Genomic DNA, 24,036 nt, shown 5'->3' with positions numbered 1-24,036 from the left:
TTTATAGATGAGGAAACTGGTTCAGAGAGGTTATACCATTTGTCCAAAGTTACATAATATGTAAATGGCAAGGCCACTTCTCTTTATATCCTGCTACCTCTTCTCTGTACTTCAGTTTCTAATTTGTAAGTTTGAAATTAGGAAATAAGACCCAGTGATGTTTGAGGGCTCTACGCTCCTGATCTGAAATCAGTTAATCAAATATTTATTCAGTATCTTACATTGTTTTGGAACAAGAAGGATTTTAATTATAACAGTGTAAATTGAGTATGTTATGTGCAAAGCACTGTGGAGGTAAGAAATATAAAACCTCTGCCATTAAAGAGTTTATTCTCTAGAAGTTGAGTGCCACATACTCCTATGTGAAGGGTCAGGGAACTCCAAGGGGGTGATGGTTTGGGGAGACTGGCCAGTCACGGCTGAAACTCCCTGGATGGAACTGGGGACATTACAGGCCCCATCAATGAGCTCAGCATTAGTATGACAAGAATAGCAGCCATTTTTGTCCTTTCTTCCTTAAAAGGCAGCTGAAATTTATAGAACCTTCTGTTTTCCCTGCCTCTTCTCTCCTCCCGGTGGATAGTTTAAAGGGGTGTGTGCTGTTTATCTTGATGTGTGTTCGTGTGCGCATACACAGGCACACCAGTATAGTAATTCTCAAGCCGTCAGAAAAGATTTTTTTTTCTTGGTCCCGATAATTGGGCATTGCTACCCTGGTCTTAGGCTATTGTTCTTTTGTGCTATTTTAAAGAAATAAGCAAAGAAAATGGAGGAAACCCATTTGGAATAATAATTCTTCAAGCAGCTTTTTATAGCTCTTTTAATTTCATGCTATAACTCATTTAGTTCTGGGCCCCCGGCAATTACAATTCATGACTATGTCTTGTTGTTTTGTTTTCTTTGAGTTTTTATATTTTGAGGTAAAACTGCAGTATTATTAGATGCTTTCCTGAAGCCATACCTAATTGTCCCTTTTGTTTGTTTGTTCAAATGAAACAGTGCATCAAGTATGGAATTAGATTAATGGGGTAAATATTATGAATCATATACTCTCCCTAATCAGATGCTCTTTCTTTTTTTGACCCCGTTTTGTTTTCTGTCTGTCTTTTTCTCTTCGTGTAGGCTTTTCAGTCCAGTGTCAAGCTGTTGGAGCGAGGGAGCAAAGGTAAAGAATGATGTAATGCACTGGCCGCCCCAAAGCATCTTTTGTTGTGGAATGGTTATTCCAGTCATCTCTTTATGAATCAAATGTGAGGGGCTGCTTTGTGGAAGGAGTCCTTTGCAAGAGCACATCAACAGGAAAGAGAAAGAGACATTCACTTGGAGGGCTCTTGCTGAAAATGGGTTTAACTCTCCTTTTGCCCGTCACCACCAGCCTGACCTCATACATTTTCAGTACAATGGAGGAGCTGAGCCTTTGAGCATACCACCATTACATCATCGTGGCAAATTAAAGAAGGAGGTGGGAAAACGGGACTGATTGTTGTCATGGCCCATGAGATGATTGGAACTCAAATGGTTACTGAGAGGTTGGTGGCTCTGCTGGAAAGTGGAACGGAAAAAGTGCTACTAATTGATAGCCGGCCTTTTGTGGAGTACAATACATCCCACATTTTGGAAGCCATTAATATCAACTGCTCCAAGCTTATGAAGCGGAGATTGCAACAGGACAAAGTGTTAATTACAGAACTCATCCAGCATTCAGCGAAACATAAGGTAAATACTTTCTTTTTTTTCCCCCCTTTTTAAAATATATAGACACACTGAATGGGAATAATTTTAAATGAAGCCTCATTTTTTAAGGGGAGAAAATAATTTGAGAAAGTTTGTTTGCTTTCAAACTTGGGTGTAACTTATGATACCTTAAAATAATTTACTCACCATATTGTCACATTAAAGAATATTTTTAAACTATACAGAGGGGTTAACTTGTTTTAAGTTGGTCATGTGCTGTTTTCCCATTAATGGCTTGCTAAAATTGTTCTATTAACTTAAACACTAATAAAAAGTTATAATTAATACACTATAATAATAATTATTAGCAATTATGTACTAGTATATGTATTGTTGACAATATATTAATGTATTATTTTGTATTATTTATATACTTACTGAAAGGAAATTATTCATTTCAGTGGCCTAAGAAAGAAAGTAGAAACTATATTAGAAGTGCTTTTGAGTTGTGGGAAGATAAGATAATATTGGTCAAGACTTAAGGATATTATCTTCAAGGAGTTATTCCTAGCAAAGCAAAATGTCATCTTTGGTAGATAAGGCTATTTCTTTTCTTCAGGAATGAAAATGAGTTCATGTTTTACTTTTATTAAACAACTGATTTCTTTGTTGTTATGTGGAAACCATTTTTTAAATGTTTCTTTTGTTCAAGTATCATTATGTTTATTTTGCCTATTATTTTGTTTTACATGGTTTACCATTTTATAGTGTTAAGGATTTAAAACCAAGGAGCTTTGAGCATCTCTACACAGAAATAGCATCAAATTGCCTTTTAAAAGTTGATTTTTACCAGCATTTAAACCATTTGTATGCTGTTTTTATCCAGTAGGTTGACTATCTCATTTTTATTCAAATTATTAATTGAAAACCGGAAGCAGTCGTTTGCTTCTGCACCAGTATTTTATGGGATTGTTTTTCTCACCTTCCTTCCTAATAACCTCACGCTTGCATTTTAGGTTGACGTTGATTGCAGCCAGAAGGTTGTAGTTTATGACCAGAGCTCCCAGGATGTGGCCTCTCTGTCTTCAGACTGTTTTCTCACTGTACTTCTGGGTAAACTGGAGAAGAGCTTCAGCTCTGTTCACCTGCTTGCAGGTAAGGCTCGTGTTGGAATTGAAAGGACTCAGAATCGCATTGAGCTCTATGAGTAAGCAGTATTTTACAGGGAGCTCAAAGTACAGTAGATCATCACAAGTATGACGTTATTGTGTACAATGATTAGTTTGTAGCTTTTTATTGACATAACTGTTCTGTTGAACTCGAATTCTGTCATCCTTCCCCAATGGCCAAAGTATTCTTGACTTAGCTCAAATGCCTCTACCCTTGGTATTAGCTAGAAGTGCACATAGATTTGTGTGCCTGAATAGATAGCTCAAAGCCAGCTGCTTCTGTCCAGGATTTTTCCATTCATCTGTGTTGCAAGAACACAAGACGCTCTACATCTCAGCTCCTGCTCTTAGTTCCCTACCCCTGTGGAAAGAAGCAGACCTGTATTCTGGTGTCAAACTCTTATTAAACATTTATATTTAAAGTGGACTCCAGTGATAAGATCATGATTCTTGGACATTGTGAAGAATGAGGAAGGAAGAGAATGTGTGTAGACTATTCTCATAATTAGGGAGAACATTTTAAAACTTATTTACTTGTATATTTTTGTTTGTTTTCACAACTGAAAAAAAGTCTCAACTTTCAAATGCTGAGCTACCAGATGAGTTTATAAAGTACATGGGAAGACTGAATAATATTTCACATCTGCCCTAAAAGGAGATGTGGGAGTTCCATCTCATCACATTTCAAAGCAGACTGTTGGCCCTTTGCTTCCCCTGTTTTGCAGACATTACTAAAGACCTTTTCACTCACACGGGCTCCCAGAGTTGGGAGTACAGTTTGACAATGCACAGGAACCCTGACCGCAGAGCTGCTTGTCCGGCAGACTCTACCACAGTGATAGGCAAGGGTGCTTTTAAAAATGTGACCTAAGAAAAATACTGATAGTTTCATTTTTACACCTTTAGTCTTTCGTTGTAAGGAGGGTACCGTGAGCTTAATGTTATTAGCAATTATTAGTATATGTATAAACATTTCAGTTTTAAGAGAGTAAGGTTAGTCAGTTGTTGGTGTGTGAACACTGTTAAGCTCAGTGCAGGTTTAGGTAAGTTTTCCATGTCTCCAGTTCTCTCTCATCAGTCAGCCTTTGCTTCAGTTCCCAAAGAACAAGGGTCGTTTCCTGTCTCAGATCATCCATTGCTACATCTTTAGTTTATGCCGTGATTCTGTCTGATTTCTCTATTAGTATCCTTGAACGAAGCCAGTTTACCTTAGAATGTTTTTCAGAATTCTGTAACTGAGAATGATAGTGTTAGATTCTGGCTCTTATTGATAGGTACGTTCCTTCACTGGGAGTATTAATGTGTTAAGTATGACAACTGTTATTAGAGTTCCAGTAAACTAGGTTGGTGAGTTGAGGAACTCATTTCATGTTTCTTGTAGCTACCGTGAGGGACTTTGCTTGGGAATCCTAGTAATGGGACTAGAATTTTTCCTGAAGAGGGTACAGCAAGACGTGCTTCATGGCCAAGGGATTATCCCACCTCCGACCTCACTCTCTATTGTGACACTGTTCCCTGTGGGGTGGCCTGACTTGACACTTGGCCAAGCTGACATTCCCGTGGCGGAATGAGCTCATGTTGAGTTTCTAGCTCAGGTGTTTGAGTTACTTATATACCCCTTTTTCCCCTTTACCAAAGAGCACACCTTTGTTACCTGGGAAGGTTCTTACCAGTCTCGTGCCCCTTTGGGAGGGGCACTCATTGGGCAAAGAAGAAAAAGGACTCAGTCTGATCACCTGGGTCAACCCTAGGGACACATGGAATGACATGCTGAGTCACAGCACCCCGACATTCCCCCTTCATGCAGGAAGTGTGTCCTAGGCCTAAACAGAAGTCCACTGAGGCAGCACCAAGAACCACAGTGAATATATCGATAGCACCATGTCATCACCCACACCCTAGAATCCTGTATTTCTTTTAGTTTCGGAGGTAGGTAGCTTCAGGAACCAGATTACCTGTTTGAGGAGTTTCTGAGCAGCCAGATGTCTTATGATACCTCAGACAGGGTTCTGGATGGTTAAAACCTCGCCAACCATCCGAAAGCCTCTGACCAGTTAGATGACAGTTCCCTTGGTTAGTGAGTCTGCTTCACAGAGGAGACAGAAAAGTGGGGTAAGTGGGAGAGGACTCTGGGAGAGGTATGGCCATCCATTCTTGGCAGACTATTTTTTTGCTAACATCCAGTTGGCGAGGATGTTCCAGGGATGTGAGAAAGGACAGATCCACACATGTTTCTTAAATATGTTGCTTTGTGGGCGTTGGGGGAATAACCGTTGAAAAGCATGCTAGCTTCTCACAGGTGCAACAGGAAATCACAAGGTCACTGGAGACAGTTTTCACTACAAACTACCCCTGTTGCTTTCAGCAGTTAGAGATGCTTGTCGGCCTCATGTGGATGTGATAATAGACAAAGTGGTTTCTTGGAGTAATTTTTCCATCAGTTTAGAGCTTTTAGCTACTCTGAGATTTTTCAGGAAGAGAACATCAGATATGTGATATGGTTTTTATGGTCATTATATGTGGAAGCGAAGAATTGTGACCCAAAGTCCACTCACATTCTCAGGGCTCCCTTACCCAGAGAAAAAAGACTGGAGAAGGAGAACAAGAGGACTTCCCCCAAGAAACTGATACAGGAAACATTATAATGATCTCTTGCCCTCACACATGAGGAGGCCCAAACTTACCTATGGGACATAGTGACATAGACATAAAAAAATGAAGGCTTATTGAAGGAAGGGGGCATTAGGTTAGGGCAGATTGTACTGAAATGCAGTGGGCTGAATTCATTAATATGGACCAGGCTTTGGGTATGGGGCTAGCCTCGTAAACTTCAGCTTCTACCCTGCAGGTGAAAGGGCTTCTTTTAAGCCATTTTGACAGCCGATTACCAATGAGACTGGATTCCCAAGCCTTCTAATCCTGAAACTTAGAACCTGGTTCTGCAATGAACTTTGCCTATACTGGCCACATCTGTGGGCCTACTCAGCCAGGACCTCGACCCCTGCCTGGCCAACTGTGCCTTTTTCTAAGCCCAGTCAGTATTCTGAACAAATGATTAATTGTATAGCCGTATACTATCCTGTGATGTCTTTCATTTTTATCTTAAAAATCTTATTTAACCTTATATTGTCACCCTTTTCATTTGTTAGTTTAACTCCCCTACTGGATTCTCTTTTTCAAGCTGAGGACTGTGTCTTGTTCCTCTTTGTGTTCCCCACGAAGCCTAGCACTTCCTATGTTTTAATAATTATTGGACATATAAGTTAGCTTACATGTAGGTTTATACCATTTATATTTCATAAGATTCATTTTATTAGTCTAGAATATAAATGATTGTGTTAAACAGTAATGAAACTAATCTGGAAGTGTAGCAAAGCTTGAGATTGTTTTGAAATAAACGATTTCCAAAGTGTATTTATTCAGTTCAGGTAGAGCAAACATATAACTGCTATGGTAAAAGTGTCTAAAATGAAAAGGTTTCCATGTGTTTAAGTAGATTTAAACACGATTTTAAGATTTAATAACTGCTGCAATTAAACAATGCTGAACTTTGTTAAAGAGTTTTTAGTTCTAGAAACCTAGCTCCACTCATAGAATATACAAGTTCTTAAATCCATATGAATTGAGAATGGCTGAAATAATGTGTGTGTGTGTGTGTGTGTGTATAAAACTGATTGTTGTATTTGGGCATCAGTCTCCCAATAACCAAGCCAGACCAAACCATAGCATTGTTTCACACCCCCCGCAACCCCAGGATTAAAAGGTTTAATCATCAGTAGCAGCCTCATTTTAGCCAAAAAGAATGAATTTGGATCCCTTTGGAAAGTTCCCCATCATCATTGATGGATAGGTAATGGCAAAACCATTTTTTCCCCACTTTTTTCTTCAATTTCAAAGTCAATTATAGTAAGCACAGTTAAAGATGTGTCTCATAATCATCTTTAAAACGAGTCTTAAGAATTCGAATTAATGGAATGACAGAATGGTGTGACATTAGGAAGATCATATTAGATAATGTATGTGAAATCTCTATATTAAGTCTTTTTTTTGTAAAAAAATTATTATGAGGTAGAAAACAAAATAAAGAGTTGCCAGCACTGACTTATTGATAACTTTTTTGGTTTTGTTAAACTTCAGAAAACTAGTTCTCTTTGTTTCTTGGCCTTTACTTATTCACTGTGTATCACTTTATTCTGCTTGCCTTTGTCTGTTATATTTCTAAGGGTGCCAGATTGCAAATAAATATAGAAGAAGAAAGAAAAACTACTAAATTTGGACTTTTGTGCTAACAGCGAAAGGAGAATAAATGTTAATTTAGGAAAAATAAAGACCGACCTACAGATGAACAGTACTGTTGTATTATTTCCCCCTCTTTCCCTACTATTACCTTGGAGTACCAGCAGAAGGGACCCACAGCAGTTGTTTTAATCCCACAGCACTCATTTCTATCCTGTGATGAGGCATAGGGTGACCCTACAGCAAAAAACCGTAAATGAATCACAGACTTCAGCCCTCTCATTTACAAATGAGGAAAATTACAGAGTCCTTGAGTGATTCTCCCACAGTTCTCACTGTGTGCCCAAGGCCCATAATCCACAATAATTTCACAGTCTTCTGGAATTTCATCAGAGGCTGGACTAGGGAATCAAGGGTGCCCGTTTCAGATCAGGCTTATCCTGAAAGGCTCTTTTTGTAGTAGCTCTCTTTCAGCCTCTGTGGATGTCAGGGTCATATTCTTACTTCACATTTTATGGAATGAGCCATGTATAAAAATATTCTGTATATAAAAAAATTTTAAAGCATTAAGTTATTTTAGCCAGAGGGGATCATCAAATAAAAATCTGACTACTCTGCGCTATGCTGAAGTCCAGCTCTGAATAATGAGAAGATACCATTTATTATGCACTTACTATTAGGTACAGTGCTAAGGGCTTTTATAAACATTTAGTCTCTGAACATAGCTAAGGTCTTAGATTAACGTTTGTTATAGTTAAAGGCCAAATATACATTTCTTTGTTTTGAGTTAGATTTGCTAGTGTAGTCAGAGCTAGGAGTGAATAAAAATGTATTTCGCTCTCTCCACATTTTCAGTTTAACAGGGATCTGGATTCAGTCAGCAGTTCTGTGTAATAAATGTATAGCTTTAGTGTAATGGCACCAATTACTGGCCTTCCTAGTGGAAGTATAGTAAAGCCTGATCTTTCTGGTTATAGATTTTGCCGTACGTGCTGTTGTTATCATCAGTTCTGTTACTAGTTTGGCATCTTTTGTCTTTTCGTCTAGAAAAGGGAACTCTTTAATCATTCCATTCCAAATCCTGGAGTGGTTGGTAAAAGAGAGTGATATTAATGAATTTCCGTAAAAGTACTACAGTTATTCAGGAATTGGCTGTTTTTGTGTTTAAAAGCCATAGTGATGGAGAACCACTGAAAACAGACTAAAAACAGGTGCTGTTGTGCTCACTGGTTGCCATGTATTTGCTGGCTCTGCTCTGAGCTTCCGTTTGCATGAGGCTGTCTGCATTGGATCATCTTGTTTCCAATTGCTACCTGCCAGTGTGTGGTAAGCCAGTTTATGTCACTTCCCAGCTACCAGTGGTTAAGACATAATGCCTGAGGCTGTGTCTTTTTAAAACATGGGACTGCACACCAGACTAAAGATAGTTCCTCAGTTCCTCATCCTGTTATTTTGCACAAGTCAGACAAAAGCTCCCTAGATGACAGCAGTGACATCAGCTTTCTCTTGCCCCAGTCGTGTCATCTGTGTGCTCTGAAGCAACACCAGGTCCAGACCTTTTCATTCAGTCAGCCTCTTCTCCCTGTGTTTGATAGGCATTTTGTGGTGGGGCCCAGGGCTGGGCTCTGCGGGGCGGGTACCGAAATGAGCAGGCCTGCCCTACTCAGTCCCCAGGTCTTTCTTCTGCCCCGTCTGCTTTTCTCCTCCTCTTCTGCTACCAACTAGGTATTGACTTGTCAATATCATCCCTCCCTCAGATTGCCCCTTTACAGGGTCTTCTCACATCCTCTGTCTTGCCACTTTCCAATCCCTTACACTATAGCCAAAGTTATATTTTTATTTTATATTTTTAATGTAATCCTGATTATATCACTCCAGTTTAGTATGCATCAGTGCTCTTAGGATAGATTCTAAAATCCTTAACAGACTCACAAGGCCCTGTAGTGGCTGGCTCCTGCCTACCTCTGTTACTCCATCTCAGACATCTTAAGCCCTCAGTTTGTTTTTCGTGTGTTCATTCTAGCGCTTTAGGCCTTAGCTGGGTGGTGCTAAGCCTGCCGCGTCAATCTGTCTGGGCCTGCACAGAGGGTCTCTTCTTTCTCCCCAACTCACTGAGGTGTCTCCTGCTGGATTCATTGAGGTTGGCAAGCCTCCAGGCAAAGTTAGTTTCCTCTGTTATATGTGCTCCTTCAGCTACCTGCCATAATTAGTTAATTATTCATCTAATTATTTGGTAAAAGTTTGTCCCACTAACCTGTCAATTCCGGTGAGGCCCTCTGTCTTGGTCACCACCGTCCCCATCACCTAGTGCTGTTCCAGCTCACAGTAGGTGCTCATTAAATGTCTCTTTGAACTTAGGTGTGTATCCCTGTGGTCTCTAGTGTAGTTCGGTTGACTGGACAGGTGTCAGTCAACCTCCTCACTGCTCTGTGACGTCTCCAGGACAGCTGTGCAGTAGGCCAAAAAGGAGCACTGTTGACAGAGCAGAACACACAAAGGTCCTCTGGGAGAGCCTGCTGCAGGGTAGATCAGAGAGCTTTGAGCGTCACACAGAAAGGCCTGAGAAATGACTTGTGTGGTGATTCATGGACAGTTTACAAGTCAGTCACATTTGATTCTTAAGAGTCATTCTCCAGAGATGAGACTCATATTCCTTTTTCCTCTTGACTCATAGCATTCTCTCTTCGATTGACAACCGCATTTCGTTGTGCCCTTTGATGATCACTGTACACATAACCAGCAGCCACTTCCTCCTCATCTGGGCTGTGATAATTGGTTGGCTTGGTTTCTTAAGGACTGTGCCCCTGAGTCCCTGAGCCATGGAGGTGTTGGTACACTCTCCAAACCGCTGTGGAGTCCTGAGCCACTTAGAGACATCAGAGAGTTTTCCCTCTTCGCCTTTCATGTGAAGTTCCTTGGATATGGCAGGAGCACACTGAGGAAAATGCATTGTTGCTTTTGGATGATCAAAGCAGCATTCACCAATTCTCTCTTGTTTCCTTTTGTAGGAGAAAAATGTTTTTCTTGCCCTGTGCCGCCTCTGTACCCTGAGAATCTAATAGGGCACTGTGGTCTAGGAATAGGAAGCAGATTCTGGGCCCTCACCCATGCCAACATAGCTTTCGGCTTTCAGTGGAATCAGGAAATCCTTCTGAACACCAAAAATATACAAGACTTGTGTCCATCAACAGCTATTCATTGTAACAAGGAAGGATTCAGTGAACGTTTATTGAATTCTGATTGTGTGCCAAGCGCTGTACTAAATGCTGAGGTGATGTACAAAGGAGTGTAAGTCATAATTCTTAGCCACAAGCAGTTCTCAGTGTATTATAGCTGGAGAAATAAGAGGTTAAACACACACACACAGTTAATTCACAGTTATCTGGTCATTGGTAAGCACTTATTGTCAGTTGATTGCTAAACATTTTTTCGAAGTTCTAAGTTGGCAAGACCATATCTACATACATTGGCCAGGGAAGGTTTTTGTTTGTTTGTTTTGTTTTAATGTAACAAAATAAAGTGGAAACTATCAGAGAGCAACTCACATAGTAAGGGAAGATTGTATCGGGAAACTTGTTTCAATGGTGAGTGGTCAGCAGGTTTTAATGTAAAATGTATTTTATTTGTCATGGTAAAAATGTTTGGAATATACTGCTGTAGGAAAGGTGTGACTTATGCTTGCCTGCAGTTTGGAAGGAAATGTAAAATGGATTGGAAGTACTGAATTGCCAAAGGCAGGAGAAAATTAGGTGGGACGATAGATTGGGATTAGACTATAAAGGGTTTTGAATGACTAGCTAAGAATTTTGGGGTTTATTCTATTTGGGAGCAGAAAACACCAGTTTAGTTTGGGATTCTTAATCTGGCAGCAAGTGGAAACAAGTTAGAAAAAGGACAAGTGGATCAGAGAGAGCTGTTACTGAATTTATCTAAGAATGAGATGCAAAAGTCATGGACTAGGGTGGTGGCAGGAAAATGGAAAGGCAGGACAGTTATAATAGAATGACATTATGAAGGCACATCACTGCGTTGGTGTACCACCTGAATATCGCTGAGATGACCCGGAGAATGGGGCTGATGGGAATGGGGCTGCAGAACAAAAGAGAGGCAGGTAATGGCTTTGAATTTATTTAAAGAGTGTCACTAAGTCCTTTGAATGAAAATGACCAAAGGGGGTTGAAAACGTTAGATTGGAGTTTGGGACATGAAGCTCAAAAACTCAAACTTGGAAATGTTTGGTGTTCAGGTGAAAATGAGCAAATAGGATCTCCTTAATGACCGCGCCTCACATGCCAGTGGAAGTAGAGGCCTTCTAAATCCCTCCTCCTCAGGAGGTCCGAGGATACTTTTCACTTGGCTGTTGTCTTCATATCGTAAAGCTACTAGAGGACCACTCAGGGTTGCCTCTGTGAATCTGGCTCTCCTATGTACTTACAGCACTTGTTGATTTTATTAGCCAAGTGGTGGGTTCTGGCCATATTCCTTTGGATTGGTTATTTTGGTTACATTCTTCAGACCAATCTTTGAGGGCATTTGTTAAGAGTCCTACATGTGTGGTTGTGTGTGTGTGTGTGTGGGGGGGGTGTATGTGTGTTTTAAGAGAAGGAATTTCTGTGCATAGTTTTCTATTGCCAATTTTGAAAGTCAGTAAAAGTGTAAAAATCTCACTCTGTATCTTCTGAATACTACTAAACAACACTTAAGGATTTTGCCAGTTGAATTGATCTAGGTAACATTATCTTGACTAATAAGATCTAGATATTATGAATCACAAAAAAATTATAAGTTGCATTATTTTAGTATTTAGTGATCTTTTTTATGCTGGTGCTTTGAAATTTTTAAATTAATGTATTATATCTATGGTAACTGTTATACCAAAAATTAGACTAGATATTAGTCTAGGATTTCCCATTCCCCAACTGTGCCGGGCGATAGAGTTGTTTAATATAGAGTGAGCTTCTTTTGAAGTGTCATTTATGCAACAAGTTTTATGAGATGTATAGCTACTTGTCGTGCTTCCTGGAAAGTCACTACAGATATGCTTATCTGTCCACTTTTCTCTCAGGTGGATAGAGTAAGAGTTTAAAATTAATGCTCTATGTCATTTGGGATCTTTGTCTTCAGTGCTGCTTATTGAGTCACTGCTGCTCAATGGAGAGTGGAGCAGCTAGGACATAGATGGGACGATGCTAATGTTATGAAGAAAAACATGCCATGCTTCTACCGTTCTGATTTATCAAACGTGTGTGGCTTGGCTTACCCAGACCAACCTATATGCTTTGGAATATCACAGTTACATATTTTTGTTTGCTTTCTTTGGGGGTACAAAATTATGTTGCCTTTATTTTTGTTTTCATTTTATTTAATTAGTTTCAACTCTCCATGTATACACTCTGCTGACCCTGAAAGACTTATAATCGTACTTGAGCCTGCTTTTAAGTTGCTGGAGAACAAAGTTGCCTAAATCAGTCACTTCAGATTAAAACGGAAAAATAATTACTGTTAATAGCAATTGAAACACTATTGTGAAATATACATTTATTGTGAAATATACATTTCAACATTTCATTTTAATATTAGGGTTGTCTCCTTTGTGCAATAGCAAAGCAGCAGATTTTATTTTTAGTCTAAAGACGACTGTACTTTTCTCTACAGGTACAGGTATACCCCCCATAAATCCTTCACATACATTCTAGAATAAGTAAATGAGTGGGTTATATTTATGTCACAAAAAGGGAGTCTTTGTTTTATGAATGGCTTAAACTACATGAGAGCTATATTTAAAAACTATGAAACTATATAAATTATGTCAAAATGGTTTAATATACAAAAATTAAGTTTGCATGTGACTTTTTAGAAAAATGTCTTTCATAAAGGAGAGCTTTGTGTAAATTCTGTTTGTGTACATAGCCATGGAACCCATTCACAGAATGGGAGGAAGTTTCCTTTAATTCTTCCTTCCCACTTTGGCCAGCGCTGCACACTTATTTGATCTGAAAAATAAGTGGAGAAGTTCTGGTTCTCCCTGTCGGGAACCATCTCTAAAGTAATGGAATTAACATTTATCTCTTGCTTGATGAAAAGCATAGGGATCCATTTTTAGAATTTGGGACTTAGAAATATTTTTTTAAGGTCGCTAAACTGTAGTAAAGGGCTACTTTTATTTATTATGTAAGCATTCTTGCATTTTAAGAAGAAACTGATTTGTAACTGATTGCAAGGGTCAGAGGGAAGAGAAAAGAGTGTCTAATTGGAATTGTGCACTAGAGTCACATGTATTTTACTTGGCAGATTTTTTCCCCCCTCTGAAAATTGAATGGTGGTTCACATTGGCTTTTACAGAAAATGGTATTTATGAATGGAATTGTGAAGGAGGTGACTTAAGGGAAGGAGTTTTTCTTGGCTGAATTAGAATAAAGTGATATATAAATTGCAAATGCCTTTAAGCTATACCAAATGTTTTCTCTGTCCAAAATAATATATATGTTTTTATTTATAAACATGCATGAACACTGGTTGGATTTGTGAAAGACTAACACGCAGAAATGTGAATGTTAGCAGTTCATATGCCTGTCTGTCCAAGTCTGTAGAGGCCGAATGTCCATCTGTCTGCCAGTCTCCAGTTCCCATGTCTTTCTACAGGCCAGGGGTGTCTGCAAATGTGTCTTTTTTCCTTGTACAGACAAATACTCTGAGTACAGGGTGGGTGGCAGCCACAGCCGTACCTAAAGTCAGGTCTATCTCTGGGGAGCACATACGGGTTATACGCTTTTTATTTTCTATATTCCCAGATGATACACTGTGTAACATCTAGGGACAGGAGAAACTTGACACGACTGGATGGCGAGTCAAATCCTTGAACAACTTTAAAAATATTTTAAAACTTTTCTCAAGAAGCTTTTCAGTTTTTCAGTGCTGCTTTTCACAGTAAACAAAGGAACATAATGAACTGATGTTAGGTGTTCATGTAATGTAATCTAACTTGGAGTCTGTGGGTAAGCCCAGAGCTATGACAAGGATGGATGAGATGACTCTTTATTTTGTGTGTCAGCCATTTGTAACAAAAAGTTTACATAAATGAATTATATTTTTCTTATTAGGTTTAATTTGTAAGAGGAAGGGAACATTTTAGACATATTTCAAAACTGAGTTGCTGATGAGGCCACAGATAGTTTTTCAAGGGTTCGGGGAAATCAGGCAGTGTCTCATCTGTTGTTAATTAATGAAATGAAACTGGGGTCACTGGAGTACAACAATGAATGAAAGGTCAGTGAATGGAAAAAACTGTCAATGAAGGAGGATGTCAGCAGAGTGGAAGATTGTCATAGATAAAGATCAGGGAAAATGTGCCCTTTGGCCGAGGTACTGTTTTCTGCAAGTGACTAGGAGCCTTGGTTTGGGACATTTCAAGCCAGACTGCACACTAAATGACTGCTCTGCTGTCAGTGAAATCTGTTAAATATTTTAAGGCTATTCGGGTTTGTGCTAGAGATTAGTTGAAAAAACTTATTAAAAAAACTGTGTGTATATATATATATATATATATATATATATTTTTTTTTTTTAACAATGTACTGCTGTTGTGTTTTTGCCTTTTAGGTTTTGTTTTGAGGATGAATACCGCTTCCCCCTCCCCCCCTCTCATTTATTTCTGTTCTCCATCTGAGAATTTTCTAGAACCACACTCACTTTTGAGGTCCACGGAAGTTAAAGTGATTTAGGATCACTGTACTAATGAATGATGGAGCTGGACCTGGAACAGCCCAGCCCAGGCTAGCCAACTCTCAGTTTACAATTGCTGCAGGATCCCCTTGAGATGTTCTGTAGAGGGTGGCCTAAAACTCATCAAGACATAGCTTCAGCTTCATTACCGGTTTGCAGCTGATCATGAACAAACCAGTGACTATAAATTTCAACTAGTTCATCATGCAGAGTACATTTAAAGAGTCTCTGTCTCTGCTCCTTTTTCTTCTTTCATTGAAACTTTTGAACCACATGGCTTTGGGGCAGCAAGGCTCTTCTGTCAGATTGGAAGAGGCCCATGGCCATTTTTAGCTTGGTATTGAGACCTGGCAGGTGAGGGGAGGGACCCATAGATATCAGCAAGGCTGTTCCCACATCCTAGAGAGTTCGTCCCGTAGTATTTAGAGAAGTGATACCACAGCGATTGAGGGTACAGTCTCAAGACAGACTGCTGGGGCCCATATTCAGGCTCTGCCAGTTAGTGCTTTGTCTTTCTGAACCTCTACTTTTTAAATCTGTAAAATGGGAATGATAATAGCATCTACCTTCATAGGGGAGTTGTAAAGATGAAATAAATACTTGTGAAGTGCTTAGAGCAGTGCTTTTCACATGGTTAATATTTGGCAATTCTCTGATTACTTGTGTTATTTATAAGTATGATTACTTATAAATTTAAAATGGAATTCAAGCAGTTTCCTTGGATTGGTTTCTTTTTTCTCTGAGAACATTTACTGGAATATTGTTTTGTTGGATTTAAATGAGACTGTCCCTTGAACTGTTTGGAGCCAGAATAGAAAACATATGAAAGCAGTTCTTTGGAGAAACACCAGAACCACAGAAGTTAATAGAAGTTAAAATTTAAACTCATGCAGTTAAATGATTATTAAAATAGTGCTTTTCAGTTATTTTGTTGGGTAGGTATAAGATAGGCAAAAAATGATGAGACTCTTTAACATTTGTTGTTACAAGAACTACTTTGGGGGGGAAAAAACCTCACCTTAAATAACTGTATTATGCAATTAGGGAGGCTGAAAAGGAACAAAACAGTAACAGAAACAAAGCTAGAAATCCTAAACAGTGACACTCATATACAGACACATATGCCAGTATTGGCTGGCCCCTTTTTTGAGATTGTCTGTGGGTTGGTTATACTTGTAGGTGTAGGAATTCTAATTCATTTCATTTTAGTGGTTGCCATGGCCCTAGTATAGCATTTCCTTAAGTGTGAGTTCCACTAGCTACTTAGAGATTTGGGGGAAATAGGAAGGGGAATTCCATGGTCAAATAAGTTTGGGAAACTTACTGAGCTCAGTGAAATTAAATTAGTTTCCTTGGAGATATTTTTTGGAGTCTTTAATATGCGTTATAACGTGTGCTGTGACTCTCCCAGGAGATATATGCTATATTTCTCTTACTTTTTGGATCAGTATCTCGTCTGTCAGCTTCCTGCAGGCCACCAGTGCCCTGGAGCACATTTTGGGAAATGTAACCTTAGAAGCATTGCTTTTTTCACTCTGTGTCAGGCAAATCCTAACGAAGTGTAGCTGAACAACTAGCCGCAGATCAGGGTGGAGGAAGGCCTCACAGATGAGCCTGGGTCCCAGATGTATGATCACCTTATTGAAAGAGCCATCACTGATACCTATCGAGTGCTTTCTATGTGCCAGATGAGGAAACTAGTAGCCAGAGGGCTTAAATAACTTGCCCAAATCAGACAACTAGAAAGTAGTGAAGCTGTTAGCGGACGGCACGGTGTCCAGGTCCTTAGCGTCTCGAGCAAAGAAATAAAGTGATGAAAGAGGAGTTTGTTGGAAGAGATAGCACACTTCAAAGAAATAGAAGTGGACCCAAGCAGTAAAGAATGGCTCAAGGGCCCAAGGTGGCACTATTAGGAGAAAAGTACACTCCAAAGGGTTTGGAGCAGGCCTCTGAGCAAAAGCGAGGCTCAAGAGACTCAAAGGGGCCCAGACTGGCAAGGACTTTATCCTTTTTTTCTCTAGAACGGGCTGTTCCTTTCCAGGTTTGAGACCATTTGATTGACACCTGTGATTGACAAGAGGCTATTACCTCATCTTTTTAAACTGCGCAGGTGTGAGTGGCCGGTTTAATCTAGTTGGGTATTTTGTACCTATTTGTTCCTTATAGGAGTAGATAATTACAATGGAAAAGGGGAAGTTTTGGGCAGAAAAGCGATGTCTCTTGGGCGGTTGAATACTATGGGTTATGCAGGAATGCAGAGACCCAGATGCCTATCTCTAAATGTCTGCCTTGTTTTCCCCTTGAGAAATGTGATCCCCATAAAATCTCTATGGGAAGTTGAGGGACCAGAAGGTCTGTTTTTCCTGTATCTGCTTCCTGCTGGGCAGGGGAATAAGCCTTGGCACCCTCCCCCTCTCAACTCCCTGCACATCTGCGTTTCTTTAAGGGCATATTTTGTGTGTTTCTGGAAGTGGGCTGAACACCGATAGAATGTAAATCAATGAGATAGATTTATGGATCTCATAAATATTATTGAGACTTTTAGGGTCTTGTTTAAAGCTTGACTAAACAGGTAAAACGGGGGCTGTCCTGTCTACTAGTAAGACAGTATGTTAATTGTTTTTAAATTAAATAGTATTTAAAATATATAAAGATTCTCTGTGATCCAAATCTCTTCAGTTCCTGAGTTTGAACTAAGTAGGGAGGCTTTGAGGCCTTGGCTAACAAGGGAATCAACTCAGTTCCTGGGTTTGGATAGCAAGGAATATTTATTTATTTTAAAACTTTCAAAAAAATTTTATTTAAGTGTGTTTTTCCAGGACCCATCAGCTCCAAGTCAAGTAGTTGTTTCAGTCTAGTTGTAGAGGGCGCAGCTCACAGTGGCCCATGTCGGGATAGAACCGGCAACCTTGTTGTTAAGAGCACGGCTCTCTAACCAACTGAGTCACCCTACAAGGAATATTTAGAGTGGAAAACCCAGTGAAAGCCTTATTCATTTGTTTCTCTTCCCAGAGGAGGTGAGAGTACCTCCTATGGCTAGATAGATTTCTCTTCATTAAGAAGTGGCAAGATTGTGACCTACTGAAGGTCGTGGAGCAGATCATTATAAGGATAGGACTAGAAAAAAAATTCTTCTGAGTCCAGGAATCTTGCCGCAAGGCTGTCATGTACCCTAACCAACTAGGGTCTGTCAGCACTTCTTGATAGTGTTCAGTGAAAGGAATGGACGACCCCAGCAATCACTGGTAATTATGGAAACCTTACGGAATCCCAAGGACTTGACATAGTGAATATTTGCAAGAGCAGAACTGAGTATGTTTCTGATAACTTTGCAATAAAAAAGCCTGTACAGTAGGAAGATTTAAACTTAATTCCAGAAAGAATTTTTAATTTGATCAATTTTACTTGGAAGAAATACCATGTTGGCCTCAGTTCATATTTTTTTTTCTTTTTTCTTTTTTTTTAAATTAGTTTCAAGTGTACAAAACAATGCACTTAGTTAGACATTTCACCCCTCACAAAGTGATAACCCCCCTCCTCCAATTTCTTATGTCCTCATTTTGTTTATGTGAATAATTGTCTTACCGTGGTCACTGGCTACTTACCTTAAATCCTCTTTACATTCCTCAAAAAAGCATTCACATGGGGGATGGCCAGTGGGGAGCAAATGTTGCAGGATAAGTGAAGATGAAGAGGGTGTGGAAGAGAGGCAGCATCTTAAGTGCCCTCAGGGCTTGGTATCCCTATTGTGGCCCCACAAGCCAAGCAGGGTTACCTGTCAGACCTAGCAGTCAGCACCTGTAGACAGGAATACGTGTGCAGTATTCCCACTTGCATCTATGGGATTTGATTTTTCTTTTCAAACAGTTTTATATGAGTAGTTCATAGAGGCTGATTTTTATCTTTGTGCATGGCATAATTTTATACTATTTATTCTTAGGTGGGTTTGCTGAGTTTTCCCGTTGTTTCCCTGGCCTCTGTGAAGGAAAATCCACGCTAGTCCCTACCTGCATTTCTCAGCCTTGCTTACCTGTTGCCAACATTGGGCCAACCCGAATTCTTCCCAATCTTTATCTTGGCTGCCAGCGAGATGTCCTCAACAAGGTGGGTGCTTTGAAAATATCCTTCATTGCAGGGTTTATTGTTAGCAGCTGGAGAAACAGCGCTTGCCCTTTACTGTCATGTCAGACACACCTGGCTCCCAGAGGCATGGCTCTGACTCCCCTTGTGAGCAGTGGCATCGTCCTTCAGAGTGCTGTTCTGTGTGATGTTAATGATTGCCATAGGAAACCTACACTGGTGTCATATTTTGTTCCTCATAGGTCCATGAGATCTGGATAGGACAGGATTCTTCAGAAGTTTAGCCTTATTTTCTTAGGGTATTCATTGTTCTATTATAATGATTGGGCACACTCGAGAATACTTCCTAACTTCACATTTAGAAATGTGTTTATTGACTACAGCACAGTAAGAAGGGACTCTGGGTGGGCTTGGATTGAGGAAGGATGACCGCTGGCTGGAGAGGTGGGAGGAGGTGGTGTCATGCAGGGTCTCAGCTCCTGCTTCCGGCACAAGAACGCAGGATATGGTGAGGCCAAAAAGGAACTCCCACGGAGCCATGGATGGGGTTTCATTCCACTATATACTTGATGGCGGCTGGTCGAGACACAAAAACAAACATCTGCCAGTACCCCAATGAAGGGTCTTCGCTGGCAGCCAGGCGAGACACAGGAAGTAGGATCCACACGCTCCGCAATCTGCCATCTGCTTCTCTGCCAACCAACCAACCCCGTTGCCAGTCTAGCCACGGCAGTTATATTAGTGGCTAATGGCTAACCAGTAACAGCTGATGGCCATCTGATTACAGCTGATGGCCACCTACTACCCGAGCCAGCACCTTTCCACGCCGAGAGCCTGGGAACTGCTCTCTGGGGCTCCGTCCCCACAGTGGTAAATGACAGGGAGGACCGCGCGGTAAGAGTGTGCCCTGCAGGCTGCACTGTCTGAGGCTGTGGAGCAATTTGATTGAGGAAGAAGAAGAGCATGGATTCTTGCTGGAAAGGACCTTGGCTGTACTGAACAAGCTGTGCCCATAGGAACCTTTGTTGACTGAGACATTTGTTATAGTGGTACAAGCATAACAACACAAGTACAACTAAAATGTGTCTGCCTCCACAGCTTATGTGCTTTTAACCAGAAGTGCTTGAAAACAGTGCTCTCACTGCCAACAGAAGTGACTTTTCTCTAAAACCTCTTATTTACACCACCTCTAATTGAAAAAGCAATCAAAGATACTAATTCAGCTGTTGGTGATTTACAAGTGCGGCTTTCCTATACGAAGGCAGTACCTTACCATTTTCTCCTTGAGTAACTGAAAGAATTGAGCGAGCTGAGTGTAAAATAAGCTTCCAGATCGGCTTGCTTTAGCAAGAGGAAAGCCAGGCTTTCCAGGAGGAAAACAATACCCTATCATTGGGAAGCAATGAGGCATTCATTTTTTTTTCTTTTTTGTTCTGAAAACCCCCACCTCTTCAAAATTATACCTCAACATTGTTGTTGATACATCAGTCAGCTCTTACTGTGAGATTTGCCTGTTTGAAATTTGATAGCTTGTGCTTCTTCTGAGCCTTTCTGGTGAGGTCACAATGCTTTTGAGCATGTGATGATGATTAATTCTCTTTTAGAGATAAGCGAACTATGTCACAGAAAGCAAAATTAATTTCCTAAAGTCACATGCCTCCCTGGGGCAAAGCTGGAGATACTTTATTTAATCCTCAGATCAGAAAATAAAATAAAATTCATAGATAGGGATCCTCTCCACAATTACCTCAGTAAAATACAACCAGTCAGCCAGCAAGTAATTTCACAAATAATTGTGTTACAGATCATTTTAGTTACTTTTGACATGAAATTAAATGACACACTCATTTTGCTAGCACATGACCTTTTCTGGGTTTAATAGATGTGTCAGTGAACAATTATGTGAGTGCCCGCAAGGTGAGAGCAGTTGACCTGGAACCTGGAGTTGAGGACAGCGGAACAGTTTTCTCATTTTAACTGGCTTCTAAATGTATACGAAACTGAATGCATATGCTTACATAGATGCACTGAGGAAATGGTTGTGGAGAGAAGAATGAGTTTGTGGGGGTTCGTGGGTAAAACAGCTTGGGCGTTAAGGAAGACTATCATAAAGTGTCTTTAAAGTGTAGACTAGGGGATGGTGAGAAATAAGAACGCGCTGATGGGCTGGAAACTTCGAAAGTGGTGATGAGAAATTTATACTTAACCTCCAGAGTCGTTGGGAAGAGTCTAGTGCTGAAGGGGATTTCAGAGATCATTTAGTCTTCCTCCTCCATTCGATACATGAGGACATCGATAGCAGCATGTCAGATGAAAGCCCCACCACCACCCCCAGACGGTGCGTTTAGAAGTAGATTTGCCCCTTCCACAGACAGCACAAGCTCATCTTTGTGCTCAACTCTCTGATTTAAACTTTCCGGGAGAAGTAATACGCTGCTTTTCTTCTTGAAGTTCTCTAGCAATGAAGATTTTATCGTCTTGCCAAACAGTTCATTCCTTTTGATTAAAATTTAGAAGCTGAAGTCTTTAAAAGAGTCATCCACAAGGCTACTAGTTTTATTAGTCTGTTTTAAAAAAATAAAGTGACACCAAAAAATGTTAAAAGCATGACACACCGGTTTTTTTAGGAGGATCATAATTATCGTTTAAAGTGCTGTGCTCTTCACATCATCGCATTTAACCCCCATCATAGCATTAGGAGGAGAGTGGCCCCGAGTTTTTAAGTCACGTACCCAGGATTTTCTCGCTAGGAAGTCATTGGCTTCAGAGCTGGTCAGTGGCAGAGATCAAACTGAAGCCCAGGCTCCTCTGGCTTTAAGTCCTCTGTTTATGTAACACCAGAAATACCCGTCTTCCAGAAAATGGAACTCTGTGTAGTAGGCGGTTATCAAGGACTGACAAATCTTAACAGTCTAGTGAATCACAACTGAGATTTTCTTTCCCTGCTTTTTCTATATCATATTCTATACCAGCTCTGTCCAACAGAAATATAATGCAAGCCACACACATGATGTCAAATTTTCCAGTAATTTATTTAAAAAGTAAAAAGAAACAGGCAAAATTAATAACATTTATCACAACATATCTAGAATATCATTTCAACAATACATATTGAGATAACATTTTTTTGTACTAAGTCTTGGGAATCTGGTGTGTACTCTGTAGTTACTGAGCATCTCCATGTGGACCATCCACGTTTCAGGTGCTTAGGAGCCACACGTGGCTGGTGCCTAAGCACCCTGCACAGTGCCGGTCAATCCTTTCAACAAATATAGTACTTTTTACTTATGCTGCAAAGGCTGTTCTGCAAAAGATCATAAGAAGACACTGGTAGCAAAAAGAATCCTTTTATTTTCCTTTTCCCTTACAACTATACTCTTGTGTCTCACAATCTGTCTTTATCCTCTAGGCTTTGGACTGGAGTTGGAACAGAAACAGCTTATTACACTAAGAGTAGTTTGCTGATGCCCCAGTCCACATCCGAAATGAGTGGGGTTTGAGCGAAAATCTCTAGTTATTATGTGAAAGACAAAAGTTCTTGATCGCTTTTCTCCCTTATCACTTAAAATTTTAAATAGGGACTTTTGTTTCACACTTAAGTACATGGACTGTATGACGGAATTTACCTGTTATGTTAAGAGGAGTTGCTAAGTCAGAGCTTTATCTGCCATGAATCACTTCAGCCTCTTCACCAAAGTTGTTCTGCTGTCCCCTCTTCCCGCATTTTGAACAGAAGGCTGCCAGCATTCTTTGTGTCGCTTCTGATTTCAGTCTTTTACTGCAGGACTGGCTTTGCTGTACGGCCTTACTGTTCTGCCTGCCATGCGCAGTACTGCTGCTTTCTGTTTTCTTGTGAGTTAGGCAATCACCTAGACACAGTATAGCCAAATACTGCTTTCAGGGGGTTCCCATATGACCTAGAAAGACAAAGGTCATCAAAATTATCAGTAAAAATGCAGCATGTATTCAGTGTCCACTATGTGTAGAACACCATGCAGAGTGCAAGTTGATTAGACAAGACGTATTCGCTAAATAATAATTCACAAGACAAAGTGATTGACAGTGTAACTGCTGATAATGAGGCAGCATGGCATATGGCTGGCAGCCAGCTTTGGAGGTGGGTGCTTTTGCATGCCAGGTCTCCACCTTATCAGCCATATTACGTTAGCTAAGTTACTGAACCTCGGTTTCTTCACCTATAAACTGGAATGATTCCTGCCTCCTGGTGATTTACAGGGACACTCAGTATTGTCATCAAGAGGGGGATTACACAAGTGGTAGATACAGTGGGTGTGGCTAATTGAGGAAGACTAGTTGGAGGGAATAGGACGTAAAGTCAACTTTGAAGGCAAAAGGAGTGGCAGATGCAAAGTTAGTCATTGAAGTGACTTCAGAAAGAGAAAGTAGAATTCCATTATCTAGAACCTCAGTGCCCATGGGATGATTGAACGAGATCGCTGTTTTCAGCCTAGCTGAACATGGGAAACTTGACCAAATAGAGCAATTTTATTAAGGCTGTATATTAATCTGTATTCTATATATTATTCCAAAGTCTACACCAACAGATCATAGAACCCATATTTAGAAATTAATCCAACTGCAGGCGAAAGTTTACTTCACGGTTTAGGAGAAACTTTTAAAAGGAAAATATAGTGAATGAAAATCATAATATAAAATTAAGGTTTATTTTTGACTCACAAATATTAGTTTTGAAAGCTTTCTTAATTGTGTATTGAAACTAGAATCCACTTTTTAAAATTCTTAGGGACGAATCTCTTCTACTTTGTCACATAAACCCTTTTTTATATCCAGCCTGGTACATTCAGTGTAATTTCCCTACTTAAGGCCAAGTAGGGTAAAGGACAGTTGGAATTAGTGAAAAATATACATTACAGGCTGTTTTTGGGGGGGTGGGGTGGCGTAAACAGCTTTATTTTGGAGAAGGGGCAAAAGGTTTGAGAGAAAATTCATATACTATATGATTTATGAGCTTTTTTATTACAATATGATTGACATATAACATTGTATTAGTTTTAGGTATACAACATAATGATTATATATTTGTATGTATTGTGAAATACCACCACAATAAGTCTAGTTAACATCCATTACGTAATTTTTTTTCTTGTGATGAGAAGTTTTAAGATCTGCTCAG

At 39.9% G+C, this 24,036-nt stretch overlaps 1 protein-coding gene across 4 annotated transcripts in view; it reads left to right on the top strand.

Annotated features, from left to right (window-relative positions):
• DUSP16 (dual specificity phosphatase 16) overlaps nt 1-24,036 on the top strand; it is a 94,749-nt gene that overhangs the window by 52,343 nt on the left and 18,370 nt on the right. For all 4 annotated transcript variants that reach the window (XM_081059830.1, XM_081059828.1, XM_081059831.1 and 1 more), the window contains 3 exons: nt 1,123-1,716; nt 2,691-2,829; nt 18,742-18,905. In XM_081059830.1, the coding sequence (XP_080915956.1) occupies nt 1,489-1,716; nt 2,691-2,829; nt 18,742-18,905 (531 nt within the window). In that variant the 5' untranslated portion in view covers nt 1,123-1,488. The remainder of the gene's footprint in view (nt 1-1,122; nt 1,717-2,690; nt 2,830-18,741; nt 18,906-24,036) is intronic.

This window comes from Rhinolophus hipposideros (genome assembly GCF_964194185.1).
Source record: "Rhinolophus hipposideros genome assembly, chromosome: 9".
In the NCBI taxonomy this organism is placed as follows: Eukaryota; Metazoa; Chordata; class Mammalia; order Chiroptera; family Rhinolophidae; genus Rhinolophus; species Rhinolophus hipposideros.
The sequence above is the reverse complement of the archived record's forward strand: the minus strand, read 5'-3'. Positions and strand labels throughout refer to the sequence as shown.